The sequence below is a fragment of the Amblyomma mixtum genome, chromosome 6 (assembly GCF_055824585.1).
Source record: "Amblyomma mixtum isolate Tamu chromosome 6, ASM5582458v1, whole genome shotgun sequence".
NCBI lineage: Eukaryota > Metazoa > Arthropoda > Arachnida > Ixodida > Ixodidae > Amblyomma > Amblyomma mixtum.
Genome location: NC_143017.1, coordinates 65,227,113 through 65,250,349, shown reverse-complemented (window position 1 = coordinate 65,250,349; position 23,237 = coordinate 65,227,113). Strand labels below are relative to the sequence as shown.

The window sequence follows — 23,237 nt, the reverse complement described above, 5'->3', positions numbered from 1 at the left end:
CGGTTTACTCCTCGAGCGGAGAGCTTACTCAAAATAGCAGATTCGCAGTGCAGAAGGCGTCGGTGCGCACAAGTACTATCAGCGTCAAATGAAATACGAACAAAACACCTGAAACGCGAGCACAAAAAATCAAGCATATTAGCGGTTGGAGGTGAAATACAGGCGTGGCCTATTAACATTTCAGAAGAGAGGTCTTTTCGGCTTCGATGGGGAAATCAACTGCTCATGTATTTTGCCTCCCTAGTATAATATCTGCGAGTTATGCTGTTCGCGTTTCAATTGGCTTGTTCGCGTTTCAGTTGACGCTGATAGTACATCTCGACTTTGTGCAGTGGCCCAAGGCGTAAATTATACTCATACCCAGCTATTCTGGACAAAAGCATTTTTGAGGGGGGAACTGCTTATGAACGCAAGTTTTCATATAATGGGAGATTTCAATATACCAATGTATATCCGCAGATAACCCGATGGCAGTCTTACATATTACCGTTTTAGTTACCGTCAAAAGCGTTCCCCATTGGTTTTTGTTATAGCCTTATCTGTTCGATGCGATCGATAGCAACACTTTAAAACAAAGATTTCGCTACATATGAGAAGAATGGACCACTGTATTCAATATTACCATAACAGTTTTTTACAATTTTGCATTTTTCAAAATTTTTGTACGAAAAAGTTGGACATGATCACCGCTGAGATTGATTTGAAGCGGCCTGCTATATTCCCCTAAAGAGAGAGAGAGAGAGAGAGAGAGAAAGAGAGCATGACGATATAAATAACGTCTTAAACGACAGCACCATCAAATGGAAAACGCTTGGTATGCACGTGAATCCGTACGGACTGGTGGCAATGTGGTAAGTCAAGTTTTTACTAAAACAGGTTTTCAGGTTTGTTGGTAACACGGGGTAGTTGGAACATCGTCTAAGAGTTATCGACGAAGAAGCAGTGCAAGACGACGTAAGCGCTGCACTTGGGTTCACTTTTTCGTCTGTAAGTGTAAATAATTATAAATAATTTGCTTATGAGCAAAGGGAAGGAAATCCGCGGTAACTCACTGATTCTCTGTGGTCTTATGAACTGTATCGTGAGGAATAGTATTGAGGAATAGAGGAGAGAGTGGAGTGTCATTCCTTTGCTATTTCGTCGACCTTTGGAAGTCTTCACTGTCTTCGACGTTAGAAAGGCCTTTGTTTGGCTGAAGAGGGATATACAGGGAACTCTGCATTGCTCATGGGAGAGTTCTTTCATGGCTCGATCGGGAAAAAAAGATAAGAAAACCGTGACAGAAGACGAATATTTGTATAAATTTTTTCCCGGGGACGTAGGTACGGAAATGCATTACACAGGGCAGGGTCTACATAATGCAGGAACAGAGTTCGTCTAAAATATAGCATTCACGCATTATACAGATCCTGGAGCAAATATAATACAAAATTTAAAAATCGAGAAGGCACAATATTCTGAGAAAGAATTCAAGCCTGTGAGTAGCTGTGTTTGCCTTTATATCATTCTTTCGTCCTAGATACCCCTGTCTCCGGGGGTGCAATAATTTCTTGCTGTACAACAGGAGGTCGTCCGGCTGTCCACCGTGACATACGGTTAGCGTAGTTCGTAAGGACGTGTGTTAGAAGAGGGCTACTCGTTAACTTTTCGATTTAAAAACGCCGCGGTTGGAAATGAGAGCGCTGGCTCGGGATTTAACCGAGTGACACGGACAATTACAGGTCACTGAAAATAGTCCGGGTTGTGGAGCCCACGGCCCTCCAATGCCTCAATGCATAAGGCTGCGCTAGCGCAGCGCACGTGACCGGCATCATTCGGGTGCGAGCGAGTGCTCCAGGATATTTCACCACTGCGCAAGTCGGGCCAGTTCTTCGCCGGGCTCGCGGTGGGCATGTACATACGTGTTGTCGGCAGCGTCTAGATAACCGCCGGGTGGTCGGTAAACTAGGCAAGTTGCACGCGGGGGAGCAGGCCTTGCGCATCGTGGTTTGGGGCGGCCAGGCCCAGGCCCCAAAGCGTTGCTGGACCGTGCCTGGGGAGCGATCATCCTACCAGACTCTGCAGGAGAGGTCTTCCGACGGCATAGAAGCAGTGTCGAGTGTGAGTAGCTGCGAAGACCACAACCCCATCCTTAGCACAGGCTGCACCAAGCTAAGACAACGTCTTGTTGTTTCATGTGAGCATGCTAGCATTGTGTTGTTTATGTGTGTTTTTGTGTTGTATTTGTGTGTTTTAGCTGCTGGTATAGATGGTTTGGTTTGGTTTATTGGGGTTTAACGTCCCGAAGCAACTGAGGCTCTGAGGGACGCCGTAGTGAAGGGGTCAAAAAATTTTGACCACCTGGGGTTCCTTAACGTGCACTGACATCGCACAGCACACGGGCCTCTAGAATTTCGCCTTCATCGAAATTCAGCCGCCACGGCCGGGATCGAACCCGCGTCCTTCGGGTCAGCAGCCGAGCGCCATAACCACTGAGCCACCACGGCGGGGCGATAGTATAGATGGTGTAGCCGCATCGTTAGCAGCGCTGTCCACTTTGCCGCGCCCAACCAAGAGTAGCATTGCAGTTGAAACCGTCGCGATATTGACTTCGTTGTAGCTTTGAGGAACAAACACTCATGTTAGCACGGTGTTGCCGTAGTGCTAGCGCTGTATTTTGTTTTAACCAACATGCGGCTGCGTTTGTTTTCTTGTGCATTTTTCAATTGTTTTGTTAATCATCCATAAACGGTGTTGTGTGCTGCTAGGAGCGTGCATATAGATGGGTGATACCATGGCTCGCGGACTCCCTTAAAGAGGGAGCCAAACCTCATTTTGGCTATCATAACGTGCCTACTAAAATTGGGATATGGGTGTGCTTGCGCAAATAAGCGATAACATGGGCGTGCTTATGAAAGTATTATTACGACATCGTCCTCCACAGCGTACGTCACCGGGAATCCGCAACTAACGACACAGCTAGGGGCGAAAAAAAACGAAACAAAATGATAAAAAAATTATTGCCCAAGAATGAATTTATTTCGCGTTCTTGCCACTTCGATCCTTATGACTTGGAAGCAGTTCTCTGGTATGAGTAAGCTATTCATTTTAGGGTAAAACTCGGTGTTTCATAATTCTTGCACACTGAACAACTTGCTTAGAAATCCAGTTAAACTCGAATTATACCCGAAAATGCGCCTTCTATGAAAAATAGTTTTTTAATGCAGAGAGATTAACACACCAAGCGAAAATCTGAGGGTTTGTGGTATTTATTGTGGACGGGTGATTTCAGTTAACTGATGATATTGTAGCGGGCCGACGACGAAGAGTTTGCCCCCATGCCACGGATCGAAGACCGACGACGACGACGAAGATCTCTCTCTCAGTCCGCCACCAAGGCAACAACAACAACAACAAGCTCGGAGCTGCTCGCAACTATCCCGGCAGCCGTTAATATTTTCCCTGTAAATACCTTTAAATGTATTCTTCCCTGTTGCATACTTGGTGGAGGTGCGGATTTCGCCAATGCCTACAGCCCTCGACGGAGCTACGCAGCGGACGCCAGCTCAGCCACTTAACCATGCCCCAAGACGCGTCGCTGAAAACGCTGCCAGCCTCGTCATCGGTCGTTCTGGCCCACCGTCGTAACCCTACGACATTTTCCACCATATGCCGTCGACATCGAAGATTGGCTCAACATGTGCGAACGTGTGAGTACGTACAACCGCTGTGACTCGACTCTCATGCTTGCCTATGCCATGTTCTATCACAGCGGCACCGCTCGCGTATGGTGCGAGACACATGAAAATGAACCAACTATCTGGAACACATGCGAGCAAACAGTTTCACAAGCTGTTTGGAAAGCCGCTCGGCCGACAACTTGCCCCCAAGACGGACCTCGCTTCCCGTGCCCAAACGTCGACCGAGTCTTACGGTTCGCATATTCAGGATGTGTTGGTGCTTTGCCACAAGCAAAGTTCGAGACGTTTTGAAAGGTATTGCGGACGACGCTTTCAACTTAGTAGTTTACAAAAATTGGTCAACGGTTGGCAGCATTCTAAAGGAATGTGGGCGCTTCGAGAAAACCAAAAGCCGCCGTATTAGCCCGCAGTTCGCCCACCTCCCCAACACGGCTGCGACATCGTCATGTCAAGATCAGGTGCCCCTACAACCCTCCGCCCAGCTACCCTATATTATGCCACGTTTAACGGCTATCAACCATGACACGTTGTAATTTGAACATAAGCTAAGAATGCGGTTTTTCAAAGCCAGAGGTCGAAAGACGGGCACTTACCAGGCTTCGTATAGGCATAAGTTCATCAAGCACTCCGACGCTAAAGGATGACCTGCTACAAGGCTCATGCGCGTTGAAAACGGTCGCTTTTATGAAAGAGATGTCGTCCAACGGAACGTTCATTCTGCGTTTTCACAGGAGCGTCTCATGCGTGTCACAAAAACTGGGCACGCTGAAAGGAAACGGTTCACACCTACCACGAAAGCACATTTGAGGCCTATAGGTGAGGTGGCCCGGTGAATCTTGCGTAATCACTCCAGCGTACAATAAGGTTATAAATGTGAGGGCTATCGCCAGAGTCATAGGCGAGTGGAGTGTTATGCCGATAAGAACAGATCAGAACCGTAAACAGGAAGGGAGGGGGTGAATTTGTCTAATGATGTGTTGTTATAGAGGCTGATAACAAATACATGTAGCGGCGTTGCTTCTAATTGTGACGTGATGGTGACAACGCCGTGAAAGATCGATGAGCTGACTGAAGTGGTTTCAAAATGCACTTCTTATCGAGCTCATTTGCGCCCAGAAGCACAGAACAAATGAGTGGTGGTGATAGCAACGAGCCTTCTCGGTGGTCTTCGAAGGACTGATCACCGGTGTTCTCGGCAGCGCTCAATGATAAGCTGACAAACAACTTACGAGATAAACCACACAAAGCAACCGCAATAATCTCGGACAACGTAGAAGTGGTTGCGCGTAGCTACTGTCATTCGAGATAAAGCTGGTCGTATATTCGGTGACAAACAAAGCGATAAAGCCGCGCGGCGGCGGCTTTGAGCATGAGCTAAGTCTAAGCTTCGCAACCTTGCTCCCCTCCCAAAGAACCATCGCCGCGATGCTTTACAGCGAAAACAATATCATGGAAAAACAGTTAGAATGCAAAAGTAAAGCGTCAATCAGCGCGCTCAATTAAGGCTTAAGGTGCACAGAATTTTTATTTATTTATTTATTTATTGGTGTATTTCGAATACCGCCAACCTCGAAGGGGTCATTAAAGGAGTGAGTTGGAAAATTAAAAAAAAATACCTACACAACTACAGGGCTTGCGCTGTGCCACTGCGATGCTGTCGCTCCATCGAGAAAGACTTCATTGTCCAGTTCACCTATTCGTCGAATTATCTTGTAAGATCTGGAATAACGCCATAACAGTTTTACACTAAGTCTTTCACTGCGGTTTGGTATACACACCCAGAACCTGTCATAAGACTTGTTATTTGCATCGCGTCGTCTTAGGTTGCAGTGTCGGGTGTCTGAGCGCTGCTGGTCTCTGATATGTACAGTGGTGAGCAGCCTTGTCTAGAGCGCTTGAGCAGTGCGCACTTGGTAACAAAAACCGAAATTAGAGAGCAGCCCCTCATTACAGGGCAAAGTTTTCGCGCCTGCTTTGTTTACGAGGCTATCTGGCGCTACTTCCGTGCAAGCGTTGCAGCTGGACCCTAGAGGCAGCACAAAATCTGGATTTGTTTGCAAGGAAGTGCACCGCCCGAGCGCTCTAGACAAGGCTGCTCACCACAGTACACTGGCGGGCCGTCGGGCTTCTGCACACTGGAGGGAGGCGGTGACGTCGATGTTTTACAGCATGGCGTCGAGTGTGGTCGTTACGTCCCTTACATGGACGAGCCGACAGGGCGTCATCTGGGTGGTCTCCTGCAGAGCGATTTTGTATGCGAACACTACGTGCCGACATCCCAGGTCTTGTGTTCAGCGTCGAAATACATGGCCAGCATGTCTGTGATGGTCTTGTTCAAGCGTTCTGTGAGCAATTTTTCAGCGAATGGTACGCAGTTCTTGTCTGACGGCCGCACAGGGTGGCTTGCGGCAGCTCAGTCGGGAACACTGTTCCTCTGTCTGTGTTGAGCATTCTGCTATTGTGTCGTCTGTGAGAGCTTTAGCTTCGATGCAGCGGGTCAGATAGCCGGCCGCCACTATTATTCATTTGTTTCCGGATGCCGACGTCTGGAAAGGGCCGAGAAGGTCCATACCGATCTGCTGGAATGATCTTTTTGGCGATGGGCTTGACCTGAGAAGCCCTGCTCGCTTGGTCGGTGGTGTATTTCGTCTCTAGCAGCCTCGGAAGGTTTTTACGTAGCTTGCGACTTCTGCGGATTATCGTAGCTAATAGAACTTGTCTTGAATGCTGGGAAGGGTGCGGCTGAGCCTGATGTGCCTGCTGTTGGTTCGTGATAGGAAGCCTGCAGAATTCCTTCTCATAAGCTGTTGGGAACGGCGAGGAAGTTCTCAGCGATGGTCGATGCCATTTTGTAGACAGGTGTAGGACAAGTTACGCTTGAACACCTCTGGGGCTGAAAAAAATGGTCGATTCGCCCAGCTGAGTCAAATGTCAATTAGATGCGCAAGCACTGTGTGACCAATGTTCCACACTGTTTATTTCGGTTTTGCGTTGTTTATCGTGGTTATGCATTGGAATGCATGATTCTGCTATGTGATTAAGGTACACGAGGGAAGCCAACTCTCATGAAACCGGAAATTCCTTCTTTCATATGTCATAACGAGCCCCTCACTTCCCTTCCTTTTGGGCCGCCGTGGTGACTCAGAGGTTGTGGCGCTCGGCTGCTGACCGGAGAGAGGCGGGTGAGATCCAGGCCGTCGCGGTCGAATTTTGATGGAGGCGAAATTCCAGAGGTCCGTGAACTGTGCGATGTCAGTGCAGGTTAAAGAACCCCAGGCGGTCGAAATTTCCGGAGCCCTTCACTACGGCGTCCCTCCTAGCCAGAGTCGCTTCGGGACGTTAAACTCCCATACACCCTAAACCATGAAGTTCCCTTCCTTCGTCTACTCTGTTATTAAAGTGGTATATCAAGTATATTCTGCGTGATGTGTGTGTTTGCATGGCATAGATAAATCCCATTACATACATGACACGATGCTTATTACAGCCAGCCGCCGCGGTGGCTCAGTGGTTATGATGCTCGGCTGCTGACCCGAAAGACGCGGGTTCGATCCCGGCCGCGGCGGTTGAATTTCTTTGGAGGAGAAATTCTAGAGGCCCGTGTACTGTGCGATGTCAGTGCACGTTAATGAACACCAGGTGGTCAAAATCTCCGGAGCCCTCCACTACGACGTCTCTCATAGCCTTAGTCGCTTTGGGACGTTAAACGCCATAAACCAAACCAAACCTTATTACAGCCGTCCAATGCACGAATACCAATCATAATCACACTTAAGGCTACAAAGACAGTCGTGTGATCCCTAGAGTAAGTTAGACTGCTGCAGCGCTGGCTCAGCGGTTATGGTGCTCGGCTGCTGACCCTGTAGAGGCGGGTTAAATCCTGGTCGCGGCGATCCCATTTTAGTGGAGGCGAAATACTAGAGGCCTGTGTACTGAGCGATGTCAGTGCACGTTAAAGAACCTCAGGCGGTATAAATTTTCTAGAGCCCTCCACTAGAGCGTTCCTCATAGCCCCTGTCACTTAAGGACATCAAACACCGTAAACGAGAAACCATAAAGTAGTCAGACAGACATCAAGCATTCTAAATCAGAGGTTCTGCCCGAAACACTATGCAACTTTTCCGCGGGTTGCCGCCTGCCAACTTGCCAGAAGGACCAGAGTGGCAACGGCGAAACCCATGAACGGGATGAAGGGTGCTAGCGCTTTGAAAGCCCTGTCCTGTAGGCACTCGATGAGATGCTGTAGGTCGTATTCCGAGCGTTGCTTATGGGAGTCAGTGGTGCATATCGATCCCAGAAAAACTGGAGGGGACGCTTAAGATCCGCCTTAAGGATATGACGTGATAGCACTGATGGGTTGATGCCTATACCGGGTGTCCCAGCTAAATGTAACCAAACTTTTAAAAAAGGCGAAGTGTCCTAGTATGCAGTGAAACCAACTCAGGGTTGTTCATAGTCACGTGGCCTAGTCTTGAGTATTTTTTCGCTCTTTAAAGTTAATTACCTAATTTTAATTAGCTAACTTTTTAATTATTGACTTAAGGAAGAAAGTGTCAAAGAAGAAGTTTTAGATCGCCTCGAAAAACCGCTAGTAGTGCTGTTTCCGTCAAGTTACGATTTACGGAGCACCATTTATTGGCCTTAAAAGAAAGTTGTCACGTGACCAGCTGCTCGCTCACTTCTCTGTCCCAATGTGCACCCAAAGTCTCATCGAAGAGAGGACTTAAGAAAAATTGGATTTATTCTTTAAGGCGCGTCTTGAGACGTTGAAGTGGCACGGTTGTCATGAGGAAGCTTTTTATTATTGTGTGAGTTGTGGTTAAAGGCCGGTAAAAAAACTACTTTACGTAAATATTACTTTGCTGCAAATGTCCCAGTAAGCTGTTTCTCAAAGTGATCTACAACTTTTCCATTTACACTTTGTTCCTCAAGTCAATAATTAAAAAATAGTTAATTAAGCTTAACTAATTATTCAACCTTGAAAAACCAAAAAAGCACTGCAGACTAGGTCACGCGACTCTAAACAACCCTCATTTCGTTTCATACGGCTAGGACACCCCGTGTTTTTTAAAAGCTGGGTTACATTTAGACACCTGGTATATGAGGAATTGGTAATTCTACTCTTAGCATTCAGAGATCCCTGGGAGTCTTCATTACCCTCTCGGCTCAGCGGTGAAGCGACGCTCCACTGCCCTGTGATGGCGGGTGCTGCCACCGGTGGGGTTTGCGCGACCCAGGTTCTTCTTCCCAAGCAACCTCTCGCGGGCAGTAATTAATTTCAGCGCCACGTGCCACGGTGTTCTTTTTTCTTATAATCCGGTGGGCATGTTGTGATGATGCTACAGGTCACGTGACCTAGGTGGCCCACCAAAGCCGCGATGCTTCAAACGGTCACCAACGCCACGCCGGATAATTTTTTCCGACATGGAGATACTACCATTCTAAGTTTAGGCGCCTTGTCGAAAGGGGCTCGCGATAAGCAATCACTTCGGTGTGCTTGCGCCCAGATTTGTAGACGACAGCGATGTCAAACTCCTGCAGGCGCTGGCTCCATTGAGCAAGGCGGCCGGAGGGGTCCTTTAAAGGAAACCGGCAAGCCAGCAGTCGATGGTCATCGCTGACCACCTTTAATGGTCGTCCGTTAAGGTGGACATTGAATTTCGACGTAGCCAAGCTCAGATGATAGTGAAGCACTCCTTCTCGGTTGTCGATTAGTTAGCCTTGGTCTTCTTGAAGTCCGAGGTAGAGATAACTGAGCTTTGATCTTCCGGACGACGGTTGCAAACGCCTTCGGGAATTTGAAAGAATTAAACATTGCCAAGAAAGCTTCACAGTTTTCGTACCACGTGCTCTCAGGTCCCACCAGGGCGGAAAAAGTGTAGCCTAATTTAGTACGGTCCTCCCAGTTATTGAACATGGCCACTTTTTCAAACTGGTCGACCCAATCACAGAGATCTTCGCCTGGTGAGCCGTTGATGGCTGCCGCCAGTCCTGGTTGGTGCACAATAACGGAGGCTCCTGAAGTCGTTAGGGTTGACGTCGTACGTGACCGCGTGTAAGTGCGGTCCCGTAGTGGCTTGTGTTCAGGTGAAAGCCTCCGGCGACGGTTGGTCTTTCACAGTGCGTTTTTTAGCGGGGCGGTTTCTGTGGCTTTCCCTGTGTATGCTTCAGTGGCTCACAGAGGGTGCGGGCGCCAAAGACATTCTTTACTAGAAGAACTCTGTCTGGGCTAGTTGGTACATGAGAATCACACAAGAAGACGGCGCGACAGACACCGTTGTCTTTGGGACATACGCCAGGCGCCGGTCCTGTCGTATTGTGTGCCTCCTTTGCCTTCGTCTGTCGCGCCGTCTTCTTGTGTAACATTCATTACCCAGCACTTCCACCAGACGTCACGGGGGTGGGGGTGACAACGACGCGGACGATGGATGAGCGGACTGAACTGGTTCCTAAATGAATTCTTCAATTGGCTTACTTGAGCCCATAAACACTCAACTGATCGGTGGGGGTGATAGTAACCAGCGTGCTAGGCGGTTGCGGCGTGCAAGTTTAAAACTTACAAAGAACGTTCGAGATAAAGCACTAAAAACAGCCCCAACAATCTCGAACAAAGGAGGAGAGGCTGCGCATGGCTGCGACCATTCGAGCTAAAGCTGGTCGCATCTCGTATCGCAAAGTGATAAAGCATGAGGATGAACAAACAGTCAGAGCGCAGTGTCTACGGTCCTTCAATCTGATGTTTTATTTTTTCTGGGACTCAGGGGACTCGAGCTCAAATTCGGACGCAAATCGGATTCAACGAAAACGACCATAAAATTTTTGTTTCGCAGAATTCTTTTTTTTTGTAGGAAAAAGCACCTTAGTATTAGCACTCATTTTCGTATGGGACATAAAATGACCTGCTTATGCGGAATATTTTCAGTAACAATGTATAAATAAAAAGTTCATTCACTAAAATCGGTTTATGAAATCATAAGTTTGCTGTTTCTTCTGCAGTTATTTTGTCGCGTACATTACCATACTCTCGCCTAAATTCCGTTATGTACGCGAGAAAATAATTGTAACAAAACTAAAAAAAATTATATTATTTAAGTACACGCACGTTTCATTTACGCCTTGTTTAACAAAACAATGCGCGAAAAATAAATAATTTTATGTCCCGCACATGAAGAAGACCCAATAGTAAAGTGCCTTTTGATGCAAAATATGACGCGAAAAAAGCTATGTTGTGGAACATTTTTCTAAATAGCTAGATTTGTACGTGAATTTGAGCGCGAAAGCTATCACCCGATTTTTACTTTTTCAGGAAATATTAACCCGAAAATGAAGGGCACTAGACATGCACACGGTACATGCATTTGCTATCAGCCTCCGGTGAAACACCGTCAAAGCAGCTGTAAAATAATGAAATAGAAGGCATATTCTCTGCAACTTAGGCTGCAAAAAGGCACATTACCATTAAGCTTAGGGGGGGGGGGGGGGGTTCTTTTAGCTATACAGTGCTTCGCGCGAAGGCAACCAGCTGCCGTATCTTGGATAGTGAAGAATGTATGAAATCAGGTGCTAGAGGAGTGGCGTTTAAAAGTGGCCGCAATGCAGTAGCGATAGGCTTTGAATGAAAAAAACTGCAACACCACTTTTAGCCTAATGGCCAATTTTATGCGTGCCGAACAAAAACCACATCTGAATATAATTCTTCACTTTTCCTCAAACATTACCTACACGTTCTACTTCTACTGCTGACTGCAGTACCTGCGTGCTCTTTCGCAGTTTTGTACATGCGTGCACCGACCTCTCCGGTGTGCCCGAGGCACATGGACGCAATTAAACGGCAGGACGATCGCCATCTTGTTTAAGCGCCTCTGTTCTGATTGTTTCGTTTAGAGGGAGAGAGAGAGAGAGAGAGAGAGAGAACAGTTTGTTTGCAGCTTTTGTGTCAGCCGCTAAATTGGCAGCGAGCTTGCCGTACGAAGGCCAGCTGGTCTTGCAGTTGATCCGAGGCGCGCCAAGTACTCCATCCACTAGGGGCTGGGTATGGGTAATTTGTTGACTGTATGGCTGATGGGTATTCAAACAGGCAGTGGGAGAAGTTTGCGTAGTGTTCTGGGCAGTTAGGACATGGAGGTACATATATGCCTGACGGTGAATATGTATCTCACATATATGCATATATGATGGCATATATATGCCCCAGGCGATGTATAAACGATGTTATGCTGAATTTTGCGTAGGAGGCGATTAGACGAGGTGGAGAGTGCGGGGTGGTGTGCTGTATTTATTTTTTTTATTCTCTCGAATGTTTTCGCAGTGTATGTTGATTTACTTCCGCTCATAAAGCTTCATTCACATAGGAAGGGGGGGGGGGGGGGGAGGTCCGCAAAGTTGCAATTTTTTTTTGGGCTCGCTGGTGCGGGTCGAAAAACGCGGATTCCGTCTCAACATTACGACCTTTCTCGAGGCAACCCTCGAAGAAAAGAAACGCTTTGACAATTTCCCTTTCGAGCCTAATACCAAACATTCACTTATGATAAAATTGTAAAAGAAAGCTTTATTAAAAATAATTAATGTCAACGATGAGGAGAGCATTGCGGTTATGAAATCTACATCTAGACACCGTATAGCGGCATCGCCATTGCTCCATGGCAGGATTTACGTTTCCGGCCCGACGTTAGTCAAAACTAATGGCAAACCTCGTCTTCCCGACATTCCCGCGGTATTAAATAAAGTGCTATTTAAGAAACCAGCATAGACGGTGCAACCAGTTTTCTTTGTCAATTTTCAGAAACTGCGGTGTCGCCTAATTTAATTTATTCCATGAGCAGCAGCCTATAGCTGCTCAGTGCGATCGTACCAGTCTTGACGAAAATCCGAATCGCACCACGAATAGCTTCGGTCACTGCAGGGCGTTCAAGTTCTGCTGAAACCGATACCTAAAAAAAAAAAAAAGGTTCATTGTAGCTGACAGCTTTGTTGGGGTCGATCTTGTGGGTTTGTCTTTTGATGCGCAGGTGGCAGGTAGCCGCCTGTGCTGCCGCTCATAACGTCTGACAGAGGTGAGCTGACAATCACTAATGATAGCGAAAGAAAGAGATTAAATGTATCCAATTACAGGCTTTGTAGCGTGTTCCAGTGCCCTATAACAAGGGGGACACACGGAGCGGCGTTCTATCTTTCCTGCGGTTGGAGAGGCGACGGGGCTATTAAGAGGACCGGTTCACCGCCATACTGCAAGTCTACGCCACGGGGATCCCGACCCCCCACTTCTGTCACGGCATGAAGCTCATCGCAGTGCTTCTGCTTGTCTCCACAGGCCCCCTTTTCGACCATGGAGCATGGGCTTCCGATGGGTAAGCCAGCTCAGCTAAAGACAAACGCATTTTAAAACTAAAAAAAAAAAAGCAAATGGGTTACTCCCAAACGGAAAGCTTTTTTAATATATTCAGGTGGCACAATTCCTAAACCATGTCTGAAGCACTTTTCTTTCGCGTAAAATAAAACTGTACAACTGAGAGAGAAAGATCTTTATTGCGACGCCGCACACATATAAAAAATATCTGGACAAAGCATTTTTGAGTGGGAAAACCATTCATGAACGCAATTTTTTCATATAATGTAGGTTTCCACTATAACAGTCAGTATATCCGCAGATAACCCGACGGCAGCCTTTTCTTTCTATTAACGTTTTTGCTATTGTCAAAAGCGTTCCCCTTTTATTTTATATGGCAGTCTTCACTATTCGATGCGATCGATGGAAACATTTTAGAAGAAAGATTTTGCTACTTGTCATGAGAATGGACAATTACCTTCGATATTTTCTTAACGGCACCTTATAATTTTTCAGTTTTCAAAATTTTCGCTCCGAGAATGTTGACGATTGAAAAAAATAACTCAATTTAGCTGTCAAGCTGGTTAATGAAATTGTAATAGCTAACTTTTAACCTATAAATTTACGCACCTGGTAGGAATTAGAAATTTTAGCAGTCGTTTAGAGACAACTATATCAGCTTTAAAAATTTCGTAAACGTTACTATGCTCGAACTGGAGCAGGCAGAAGCGGCGAGACTCGGCTCAGGAGAGACATAGTTTACGTGACACGTGCTGAAAGCAGCGCTTATGGCAAATTGTGCATAAATTGGGCACATTGAATAGCGCTACAGCGCATAGTGTTCTCCTTTTAAAAATTTCAAAAGCAGATATGACTGCTGCTAACTCTTCGCTACAAATTTCTGGTTACAACCAACCGCCCAACTGCTGTAGTTAAAAAAACAAATTATTAGACTTTAGTTAAGCAGCTTAGTAGTTTGCCTGATTCTCCTGTGTTCTGAGATCCACCATCACTGGTATTACAATGCCGCGAAAGCCGCCTTTATACCTGAAGAAGCCTACTTAAAAAAATTATTGGCAGGCTCCTCTCAAACAAACGGTATGCGTAACACGTAAGGAAATGTCGATCCAAAAAAAGAAAGAACAATAAACAGAGTCAAGTTGGGCCAGTATGGTTACTTTATACGCAGATACTCGCACAAATGAACAAAAGGGAATCCATATGAACACTGCGAGCGCTGGTGTTCTTTTTCTGCCCCATTTACTTATGGCATTATTTTAATCAAAGAGCATAATTTGGAGATTTAAGCATCCAGTGCCAGTGAAGTCTGAAACTGGTGTTCTTAGCCGACGACCTAAGAAAGACGGTTTATCGTCACACCCATCGAGGCATGTCCAGTCGAAGGATCTCTGTCAGAGAAGTTGGGAAAGTGGAACTTTGCACGAAGTGTGCCTCACAAAGCGAAAAAACGTGTGTTTGAAAAAGGCGTTCGCTGTCGAGAAAAATAATAACATACATTGCCTTGTTCTGCAGCACAGCGGTCACTCATTTTGGCATCAGGTATCGGGGCTCTTAACAGAATAAGGGACAATGACTCTATTCACTGCCAGCAGTGCGTCTAAGTTTTTCTGCTGTTATAGCAGAAAAAATATCCAAAATAAAATCCCAAATCCAAATATCCAAAATCCAAATCAAAGTCCAAAATGAAAATATCCAAAATAAAATCCCAAAAATAAACAAGGCACATGAGACACCTCAGAATGCTATGAATGAAAACCGCTGAGAAAGATGAATGCGCTTTTAAACCCCGTGCCACATTGTCATGCTATATTTCGTGTTCGCGCAGGCCTCCTGCAGCGGAAGGCTCGACCGCGGACTCCGGAGCCAGCAGCGACGACTTAGGTGAGGCAGAAACCGTAAACCATCAACAGTTCAATTATTCTCCAGTCTTTGCGTTTGCAACCAGTCCAATTGTCGCTAAAGACAAGGGCTCTTAGAAAATATTGCGAAAGTGTCCACGCTGGTGCCACCAAAGTTGTAAGATCTCTTTCGCGATTCACGGGTCAAATTGGAGCACAAGTGACAATCTGTCTAAGCGCCACTCTGACTGACGGCTGCATCGCTTTTCGTCTTTCGAACGGGACAAGGGGCAGAAAATACGCATAGAAAAAAAAGATATTTTTAAGAATCATAAATGTCCAATAACCCAGATATGTCACCTTTTTTTTTACCACCCCGCTTGACCCGTAAAAATCGAAATAAAGGTGTTCGCAGGCAGTGTAAGGGGGGATTGAAGTTCAGTGCATTGGACGTCAAAATGAAAAATCATTCAGAGTTTGAACTATATTACACAGTTCCTGCTCTATTTTACAGCAAGTCCAAATACACGCATGTAATTTTTTAAAGGAACACTGAGGAATAATTAATGCAATTTTTGTTCTTAATGAAAATCGTGTTTTTAGCTTTCGCTGACTATGTTGGTGTTTGTCCGGCAGAAAGAGATGCTTTTATTGCTAAGAAATGTTCAGGAAAAAAATTGTAGTAATTTGATTAAAATCTTTGACGTCGAAGCGAAAAAGACTACGTAATCAAGAAACTGAAGGAAATGGCGTTGTAACCTAAAGTATAAGATCCGCACCCAAAAAAATTGCGTTGATTCACGCAGTTCACTTTCTAAATTGTCCTATGATTTAAGCTTATGCATTTCATTTTTCCCCTTTCCTACTATATAAAATATCCATGATGGTATAAGTAGAATTATTGTCGTTAGAATGCGGTAAACTATTAATACAAGTTAATTCAAGTTTCTCCTCGGTGTTACGTGTTTCAAAAGATTATTCTTTGTGTGCGTTGAGGTTTCACCGGTAAAGTTCGAAATGCCATTATCCTCCCTTGCGAGGTGACAACTGAAGATATGCAATAATACTGAGCAGTTTATACACATTGGACTAACATTTTTTATTGCGCCTGCAAAATTACTTATCATGACATTATCATTGTCGACCTCTTTGTCACTTAGCAGGCTCCACACATGATTGTTGAACTTATTCCAGAGAAGAGCTTCATTCGCCAAGCAAGTGGCAGGGGGATCTTTTAAAGGGAATATGGATAATTCCTTCTTTGATGTGGCTTACACTTCGAACAAACATATTGGCAAGTGCAAGATTGCTTTTCAAGCACTATGATCACAAAGATTTTGCACGCGTCGAATGCGTCAAAACAAACCAAGTTTTCCCCGTTTCGGTGTCAGGTTACATGTATTGCCTGTATGCGCAATCTTGATGCCAAAAGAAAACAGCTCTGTAAACCTGCGCATCACGCACTCATGCCCCTCACAATAAGTTTCTATAGCCTGCACTTACCGGCACTCGTAAACTATGGTTCATTAAAGTAAAGCAAAATGCACTGCTGAAAAGCACCAATGATCTTAGGATAGCGTTCGCAGTATCGCTAAGTAGGCGCGATATACCAATGGCCACGAGGAAGACACTCATCTTTTACTGTGCCAAATTCTGTCAAAGCCTTGCACGGACGGGACTCAACAAAGCTTGAGACAGGTATATAATATTTATGGCTCACAGTACTTTTGTGTGTACACGAAGAAAGTGATCGAAAACAGTGTAGTATTATAAAGATTATTTGACATCAAAGTGGCAGTGCAGACAGCCCTGCTGGGCGTGTGGCCATGACGATGACAATGTAGCTCATCTTTTACTGGAATGTCCAGAACATGAAAATTAGAGGACACGATTGAAGAGGAACTTGACAGCTCTTGCTAAAAGGCCTGAGAATTTTCAAACGCTATTGGGCCCATGGCCAACGCATGCGCTACAAGAACGAGCAATCATTTCACAGCGATCATTTCTCGTGGACAGCGACGTCCTTAGAAATTACATGTTAACTGAACTGAATTAGGTTTGTTGGTTTGCCTGGTTTTAAACGCCCCAAAGTGGCTCAGGCTACGAGGGGCGTCGTAGTAGAGGGCTGCGGTTAATTTCGATCCCATAGGTTTATTTAACGTGCATCGACATCGCACAGTACGCGAGTCTCTAGCTTCTCGCCTCCGTTAAAATGTAACCACCGCGGCTGGGATCGAACACGCGTCTTTCGGGTCAGCAACCTAGCACCACAACCAGTGAGACACCGCAGCGGCTTTGAATTGGATCATTAGTGGCTGGAGTCACTATCACTTTTCATCGGCGTTTTCGCTGTAATTATAGTTTTCACTTCCCCGTGTTTACGTCCGCATTTAATGTCTGCAATAATTATCTGAAAACCAATTTGACTGCAATTACGTCTATGTCCAGCGTCAATGTCACGCGAAAACAATGTGTCGGCTATTACGTCCTATGTCGTTGCTTATGTCTGCACAACAATCACTACGATAAACAAGCAGTTACTTTAGTTTGCCTATTTTAGAAAAAGAAATTAGCGTCTCATTAGGCGTCACTTTGTGACATTGAAATGTTAGCATGGTATAGTATAATGGCCAAAATCGCGTATGGGTTATGAGAGACGCCTTACCGTAGTCCTTCGGATTTATTACGGCCGTGTGGAGTTTTTTGAAGAGTCCTGAGATCGCACGGAACACTCCTGCTTTTATATTTCGCCTCTGTCGCTATGCGGCTACCCCTATGTAACCTTGGACCTTGCAGCTTTGAGTGAACACAAGAAGGGTAATGATGAATCCTTCCCTGAGTTATTTCGACGGCGGTATGTTGAATACGTTGTCATAGAGACATGAAACATTTACTGGTTATCTAGTTAGTAAACGCAAGGAGAAAAAATAATAATGAATGCACTGAATTGCAAAGAGTGTTCCTATACATCTGACAATAGGAGTTGAGATTTCAAACCTCCATACAATAAGGTCTTCTCACGCTGGAAAACATTCGTCAACAACGCTAAAGTATTTGTATAACCCCATATGCCTCGAGAAAATGACTCTGCACAAGTCATGCAATTAACCTTCCGTCTCCCGCAGGAGAACCACTCTTCCTGACGCCGCTCATAAAAGCGGGCAAGCTGGACGAAGCCAAGTCGCTCAGCAAGGTGGGCCCCATTGGCGCCGACTCCGAAGTGCCCAGCTACGCGGGATACATAACGGTCAACCCGCAGTTCAACAGCAACCTCTTCTTCTGGTTCGTGCCATCCATGGTGAGTTGTCTTTGCTTCTTCGTAGGGAGAGGTCCACATTGAGTGATTTATAAGGTGCGCTGAGAAGCGAGGGTTAGCAATGGACATGAAAGTTGTTTACGTTCATTAAGCACAGAGTCTAGCGCTGAAATGCTAGTCTCAACCCTGCTTTTTGGGCAACATCAAGGCTGGCACTCATGTGCAGGGTGATGAATTGATAAGAAAAACTGCATTCATCAAATTTTAGCCCTAGTACAGATAGTAAATAAAGTTTTCAAAATCTCAGTCTCAGGGAATTAAAGGTGATCGGTGCGGGCAAGAAAACATAAGAATGCCGACTTCATATTATCTGCGTAGCATATACTGTGCCTGGGGCTCTAGAGGCCTCTTATCTTGGACGACTGTTTACTTGTCAGTTGACTTCCGTATCGGCACACTAGTAGTAAAAGACCTCTCGAGAAGCTGAGAAAGGTGCCGAAGGTACAGTAGTTATACGATTCATGGCAAGGTTGTTACGCTGCTAGGTTGTGGACCTCTGGGCCAATAGAAACCCTGATTCCCACGACGTAAAAGGCAAGCGCTACTGCAGGGCATGTTAAATTCCCTGAGCGCAACCTGTCAGCGCTTTCACATTCACAGCAAGTTGAAGCGTACGTGAAAAGTGTACAGTTAGACAGGTTGTCGTCATTGTCAGTGGGGCGTGCTCGTCGAAACACCGCTATATACTTTGTGTCGATGCGGTTCGAAGAACACAGACACTCGCGAGACGTGGAGGCAGGCGAGAAATGTGAAGCGGTGCAACGAACTTCGAAGCCCTGTGCAGATGTTGGGAATGCCGGTTCATACAAGCATGGCACTGGTAGTACAGCTGAGAGCTTGGAAAGGGCAGGTTGACGTGAAATGCTGGCAGCGTTTGGTGGCAGTAAACGCTGCGAAGAATATTTAAAAAACTTGTCCCAAAATTCATTCTTTTCTAGAAGGCATGTATAAATAGTTTTGTTTATTTATTTACTTACTTTATACTACAGATCTTTATGGTCCAAGCTGGAAGGGCAAGAACACAATATAAAGAAGTAATGGTTACGTTGCTTTGTACAAAACAGCACATTTTGCAATTAAAAAAATAATCGTAAATGAGAACACATAGATATAAAACATTTTGGACACGTGTTCGGCGGCTCTGAAAAAATCCCAGAATGGATGTCATAAGAGCACTCTCTCACAATGATTAAAAATACAACTAATGGCCTGTTTGAAGTTCTCATACGTGAAAAATTTTTCTGAGTGGAACTTTCGTTCACAGACCATTTTTGGAAAAGTAATGTAAATTTGTGGCAGTTTCAATTTGCGAAGTGAGGAGCGAAGCAATAGTTTGTGTGTGTGTGTGTGTCACCTACAGAAGTGCTGCTGAGATGCCAAGTTTTCCATGAATCGAGGAGGTCCAAAACTCTATGCTTGCTAACTTTCCTCAGGCACAGAGAGGTTTTATTTGGTACGATTTCAGAAGGAGAGATGAAAATCAGAACTCCTGCATTTGCTATAGATGAAGTGAATAGTGCGCATTTAACTTTTTATACCTACCACGGAGTAGTGTCGGCGGTTTGAATGGTCAGCCGCGGTTAAGCGGAGGAAGATATATTAACCCTTCTAATTCAACCCCATACTTAGCACGAACCTCGTCCGAGACGGCGATTGCGTCAGTTGAAGGTTCGCCCTCTACGCGTTGTCCTCGGCGCCGCTCTTCTTGCCCCGCCGCGGTGGCTCAGTGGTTACGGCGCTCGGCTGCTGGCCCGAAAGACGCGGGTTCGATCCCAGTCGCGGCGGCTGAATTTCGATGATGGCGAAATTCTAGAGGCCCGTGTACTGTGCGATGTCAGTGCACGTTAAAGAACCCCAGGTGGTCGAAATTTCCGGAGCCCTCCACTACGGCTTCCCTCATAGCCTGAGTCGCTGTGGGACGTTAAACCCCATAAACCAAACCATAAACCAAACCTATCGGCTTCTCACTCGACAGCAAGCACAACTGGGTCATGTCAACGCGAGCCTCGCGAACACGACGATGGTCCCGCGCATCACGCATAGCACTGCAGCATCCTAGCAGCTGCGCCATCCTTGCCCGCTGGTTTTTCGGTTCGTTATTTTGTTTCTACGGCCACCCACAGAAGTAATCTTGAGTGAACTTCCTATCGCTGAGCGCTTCGCTTCCGAGCTTTAGCCGCTCGGGGGGAGAGAGAAACACAGAAATGATCAGATTGGCTAACGTAGCTGATTGCCTTTGCGGCTCCGATAGCAAGCGCCGGGCGGCATCGCTGCTCGCGCTCGAGATTGAAATCATTCTAACTCTCTCTGTGCAGCTGCATCGCTTCATTTTCTCCCCTTTCTGGTCTTCCTTGTTCCTTGGCCATCCTTATTGCTTGCTTGTTTCTCTCGCCTTTCTCTCTTGGTCACTATTTTTTATCTCTTCTTCTAACCTCTCTGTTGGCAACGGCGGCCCCCACTCCATTTTCTCCCCTCAGTTCCTTGGTTCTTTCTCTCATCGCTGTCCCTACATTCATTATCTCATCTTTCTCTCCGGACCGCTTCGATCGATGACCTTGGAAGGGCTACATCCACGTGACGGATCAGGGTGTGCTCTGTATAGCGGCCCATGCCATGAAAAAAAGCCCTCTCGGGACTCGTGCACGCTGAATGTGCCAAGAAGTTACATGGAGGAGCCATTGTAAGGTGTTTTGCTGATGGTCATTATCGACACATGCTGTTAAATAAAGAAAGAGGCAAGAAGGGCTTACCTTGAATACAGGCCGAAATAACAAACAAAAGCAACAGCGATTGACAGGATGCATCTTGCGAATGTTTTCTCACTCACAGAGCGATCCTGAGAATGCCCCCGTGGTGCTGTGGTTGCAAGGCGGGCCCGGCACGACCTCGATGATGGGTTTCTTCAACGAAAACGGTCCCTACTACCTGTCGGTGGACGGAAACAAGGCCATGTTCCGTGAGCTCACTTGGGCGCAGCGCTACTCGATGCTGTACGTGGACCAACCCGTTGGCACGGGCTACAGTTTCACTGAAGACGACGCAGGCTACGCGCGCAACCAGACCGACGTCGGCCGTGACATGCTGGAATTCCTGCAGCAGTTCTTCACGTTGTTCGAAGGGCTGAACGAGAACGAGTTCTACCTCACAGGAGAATCCTACGCCGGTATACGATGCCTTTGAAATGCATCTTTTACTAAAGGTTACATGACGTTGTGTAACACTGGGAGATTTATCACTGGAATTTATTTACTTTTTGCGAATGAAGAAAAGCAGGTCGTTTTTTAACAAGTGCTGGCTCGTGAGTTGCGGCACATGTATTGGAACATGTGATCTCTTTGAACTTGCATGTTCTTTACAAAGCAAAGATAGAATAAGTTTTACTTGACAGGAGAGCCCTACAGCGATACTGGGCGCAGTTACTTTGCGTTTGCTTTTTTTCCTTGCTGTGGGGTTACAAGAAAGTGTACTATAATGTTTTAAAGTTGTCCAGCTTTTCTGAACAGTGACCTTGCATTTTCGTTCACGCTGTCGTGCTTTCTTCTTCATTATTGAGAACTGCATCGAGTGCGGATGTTTGAGCTTATGGAACAAATACGATTTATAGAAAGCACATAAACCAAGACACATCAGGGAAAACAATTATGTTTAATGCCAGAAACTTCAGCCTATACTCACCAGGAAATATTTCTAGAGTCAATTGTTCTGCAGGAATCTCTATGCTGTTAAAACGTGCCGATTTCCGGCTGAAAGCGTACTAGAAAGTTATTGTTTTTTTTGTTTTATGCTTCGAACATGCAGGAAAGTACGTTCCTACAGTGGGAGCAGCCTTACACGAGAACGCCGAATCTATGCGTGTCAAGATCAACTTCCAGGGCATTGCATATGGGAATGGCTTGACGGATCCGGTCAACATGATTGGCTTCGGCGACGTGATCTATGCACTTGGCCTGATCGACCGCAACACCGCCGACTACATGATGCGCGTGAGCCGTGAGGCGGAACTGCTTACCCATGCCGGCCGAACGAGAGAAGCCCTCTACATCATCGACAGGTTGTTCTTCGGAATCACATACGGCAAAGACACGTTCTTCAGGAACATCACCGGCTACACGTACTACTACAACTACCTGTCCAACACAGAACCAGCGGGAAACAGAGCGTACAAGGTGTTCCTCCAGAAGCCAGAAGTCCGGCGTGCGCTGCATGTCGGTCAGACACCAATGAGCACAGAGCGCGATGTCGTGGCCGGGCACTTTGCCGACGACTTTATGCGTTCGGCCGTGCCCCAGCTCACCGTTGTCCTGGAAAATGGCTACAAGGTGCTCATCTACAGCGGCCCTCTGGACATATGCGTGCCCACAACGCAGTCCGAGCAATTCCTGTCCCGCATGGCTTGGTCGCACGCCGCCCGCTGGTTCCACGCACCCCAGAAAATGTGGTGGAGCCCTGACGGGAAGGAACTGTACGGCTACAAGAAAACCGTCGAGAACTTAAGCTTTGTGGTCGTACGCAACGGCGGCCATGAGTTGCCCTACGATCAGCCCAAGCCGATGTTCGACCTCATCACTGCCTTCGTCGACGGCACAGGCCCCTTCGCCGAAGAGTCTGTATCTCCTCAGTAGATGCGTTTTGCAGGCAGTTACGGAAGGGTGGTTTCAGAACATCTTTCCTTTCCATTTGCCCAATAAAGCAAAAAGGAAGGGTTCAGATGCATTGTTTTCGATGAAGAGAAGGAGAGAGAGGAGAAAATATTCTTTTCCGGAAAATAAAATGGTTGAGTCAGTATCGGGGTGCCTGCCCGTTAGGCAGCGTGTTAGCAAAGGCGGTGAACATTACTGCCTGCCAAGTTTGCGAGGCCTGCAGTAGGTATAACAGTTTGGTCAAATTTTTTACGGGAATCCTCCAAGGTTGATAAGATTTCTAATAATGAAGTGTATTACTCATTGACAACCACCGAAGCGCAGCCAAAAGGCTATAAAGCTCAGTTTGTAGAGCGACTGTTCCGGTGAAGCTTTGGTCCCTGGTTCGAACTCCGCACCAGGAAGAATTTTTCTTTA

At 46.2% G+C, this 23,237-nt stretch overlaps 1 protein-coding gene and 1 long non-coding RNA gene across 11 annotated transcripts in view; one reads left to right on the top strand and one right to left on the bottom strand.

Annotated features, from left to right (window-relative positions):
• LOC149339251 (uncharacterized) overlaps positions 1-4,504 on the bottom strand; it is a 65,496-nt gene extending 60,992 nt beyond the window's left edge. For both annotated transcript variants that reach the window (XR_016283497.1, XR_016283498.1), the window contains exon 1: positions 4,274-4,504. This is a non-coding gene — a long non-coding RNA (uncharacterized LOC149339251). The remainder of the gene's footprint in view (positions 1-4,273) is intronic.
• On the top strand, positions 1,851-22,887 carry LOC149339250 (venom serine carboxypeptidase-like). Of its 9 annotated transcripts, none has more exons than XM_089548013.1 (7): positions 1,851-2,100; positions 12,689-12,733; positions 12,811-13,027; positions 14,852-14,907; positions 17,990-18,162; positions 21,010-21,343; positions 21,979-22,887. In XM_089548013.1, exons 3-7 carry the CDS (start codon positions 12,954-12,956, stop codon positions 22,800-22,802), a joined length of 1,461 nt encoding a protein of 486 aa, XP_089404139.1. In that variant the 5' UTR covers positions 1,851-2,100; positions 12,689-12,733; positions 12,811-12,953; the 3' UTR covers positions 22,803-22,887. The 9 variants fall into 9 exon arrangements, with proteins under 9 accessions (XP_089404139.1, XP_089404138.1, XP_089404135.1 ...); XM_089548012.1 differs by having other exon boundaries at positions 12,801-13,027; XM_089548009.1 differs by having other exon boundaries at positions 12,792-13,027.
• The last annotated feature ends 350 nt before the right edge of the window (positions 22,888-23,237 follow it).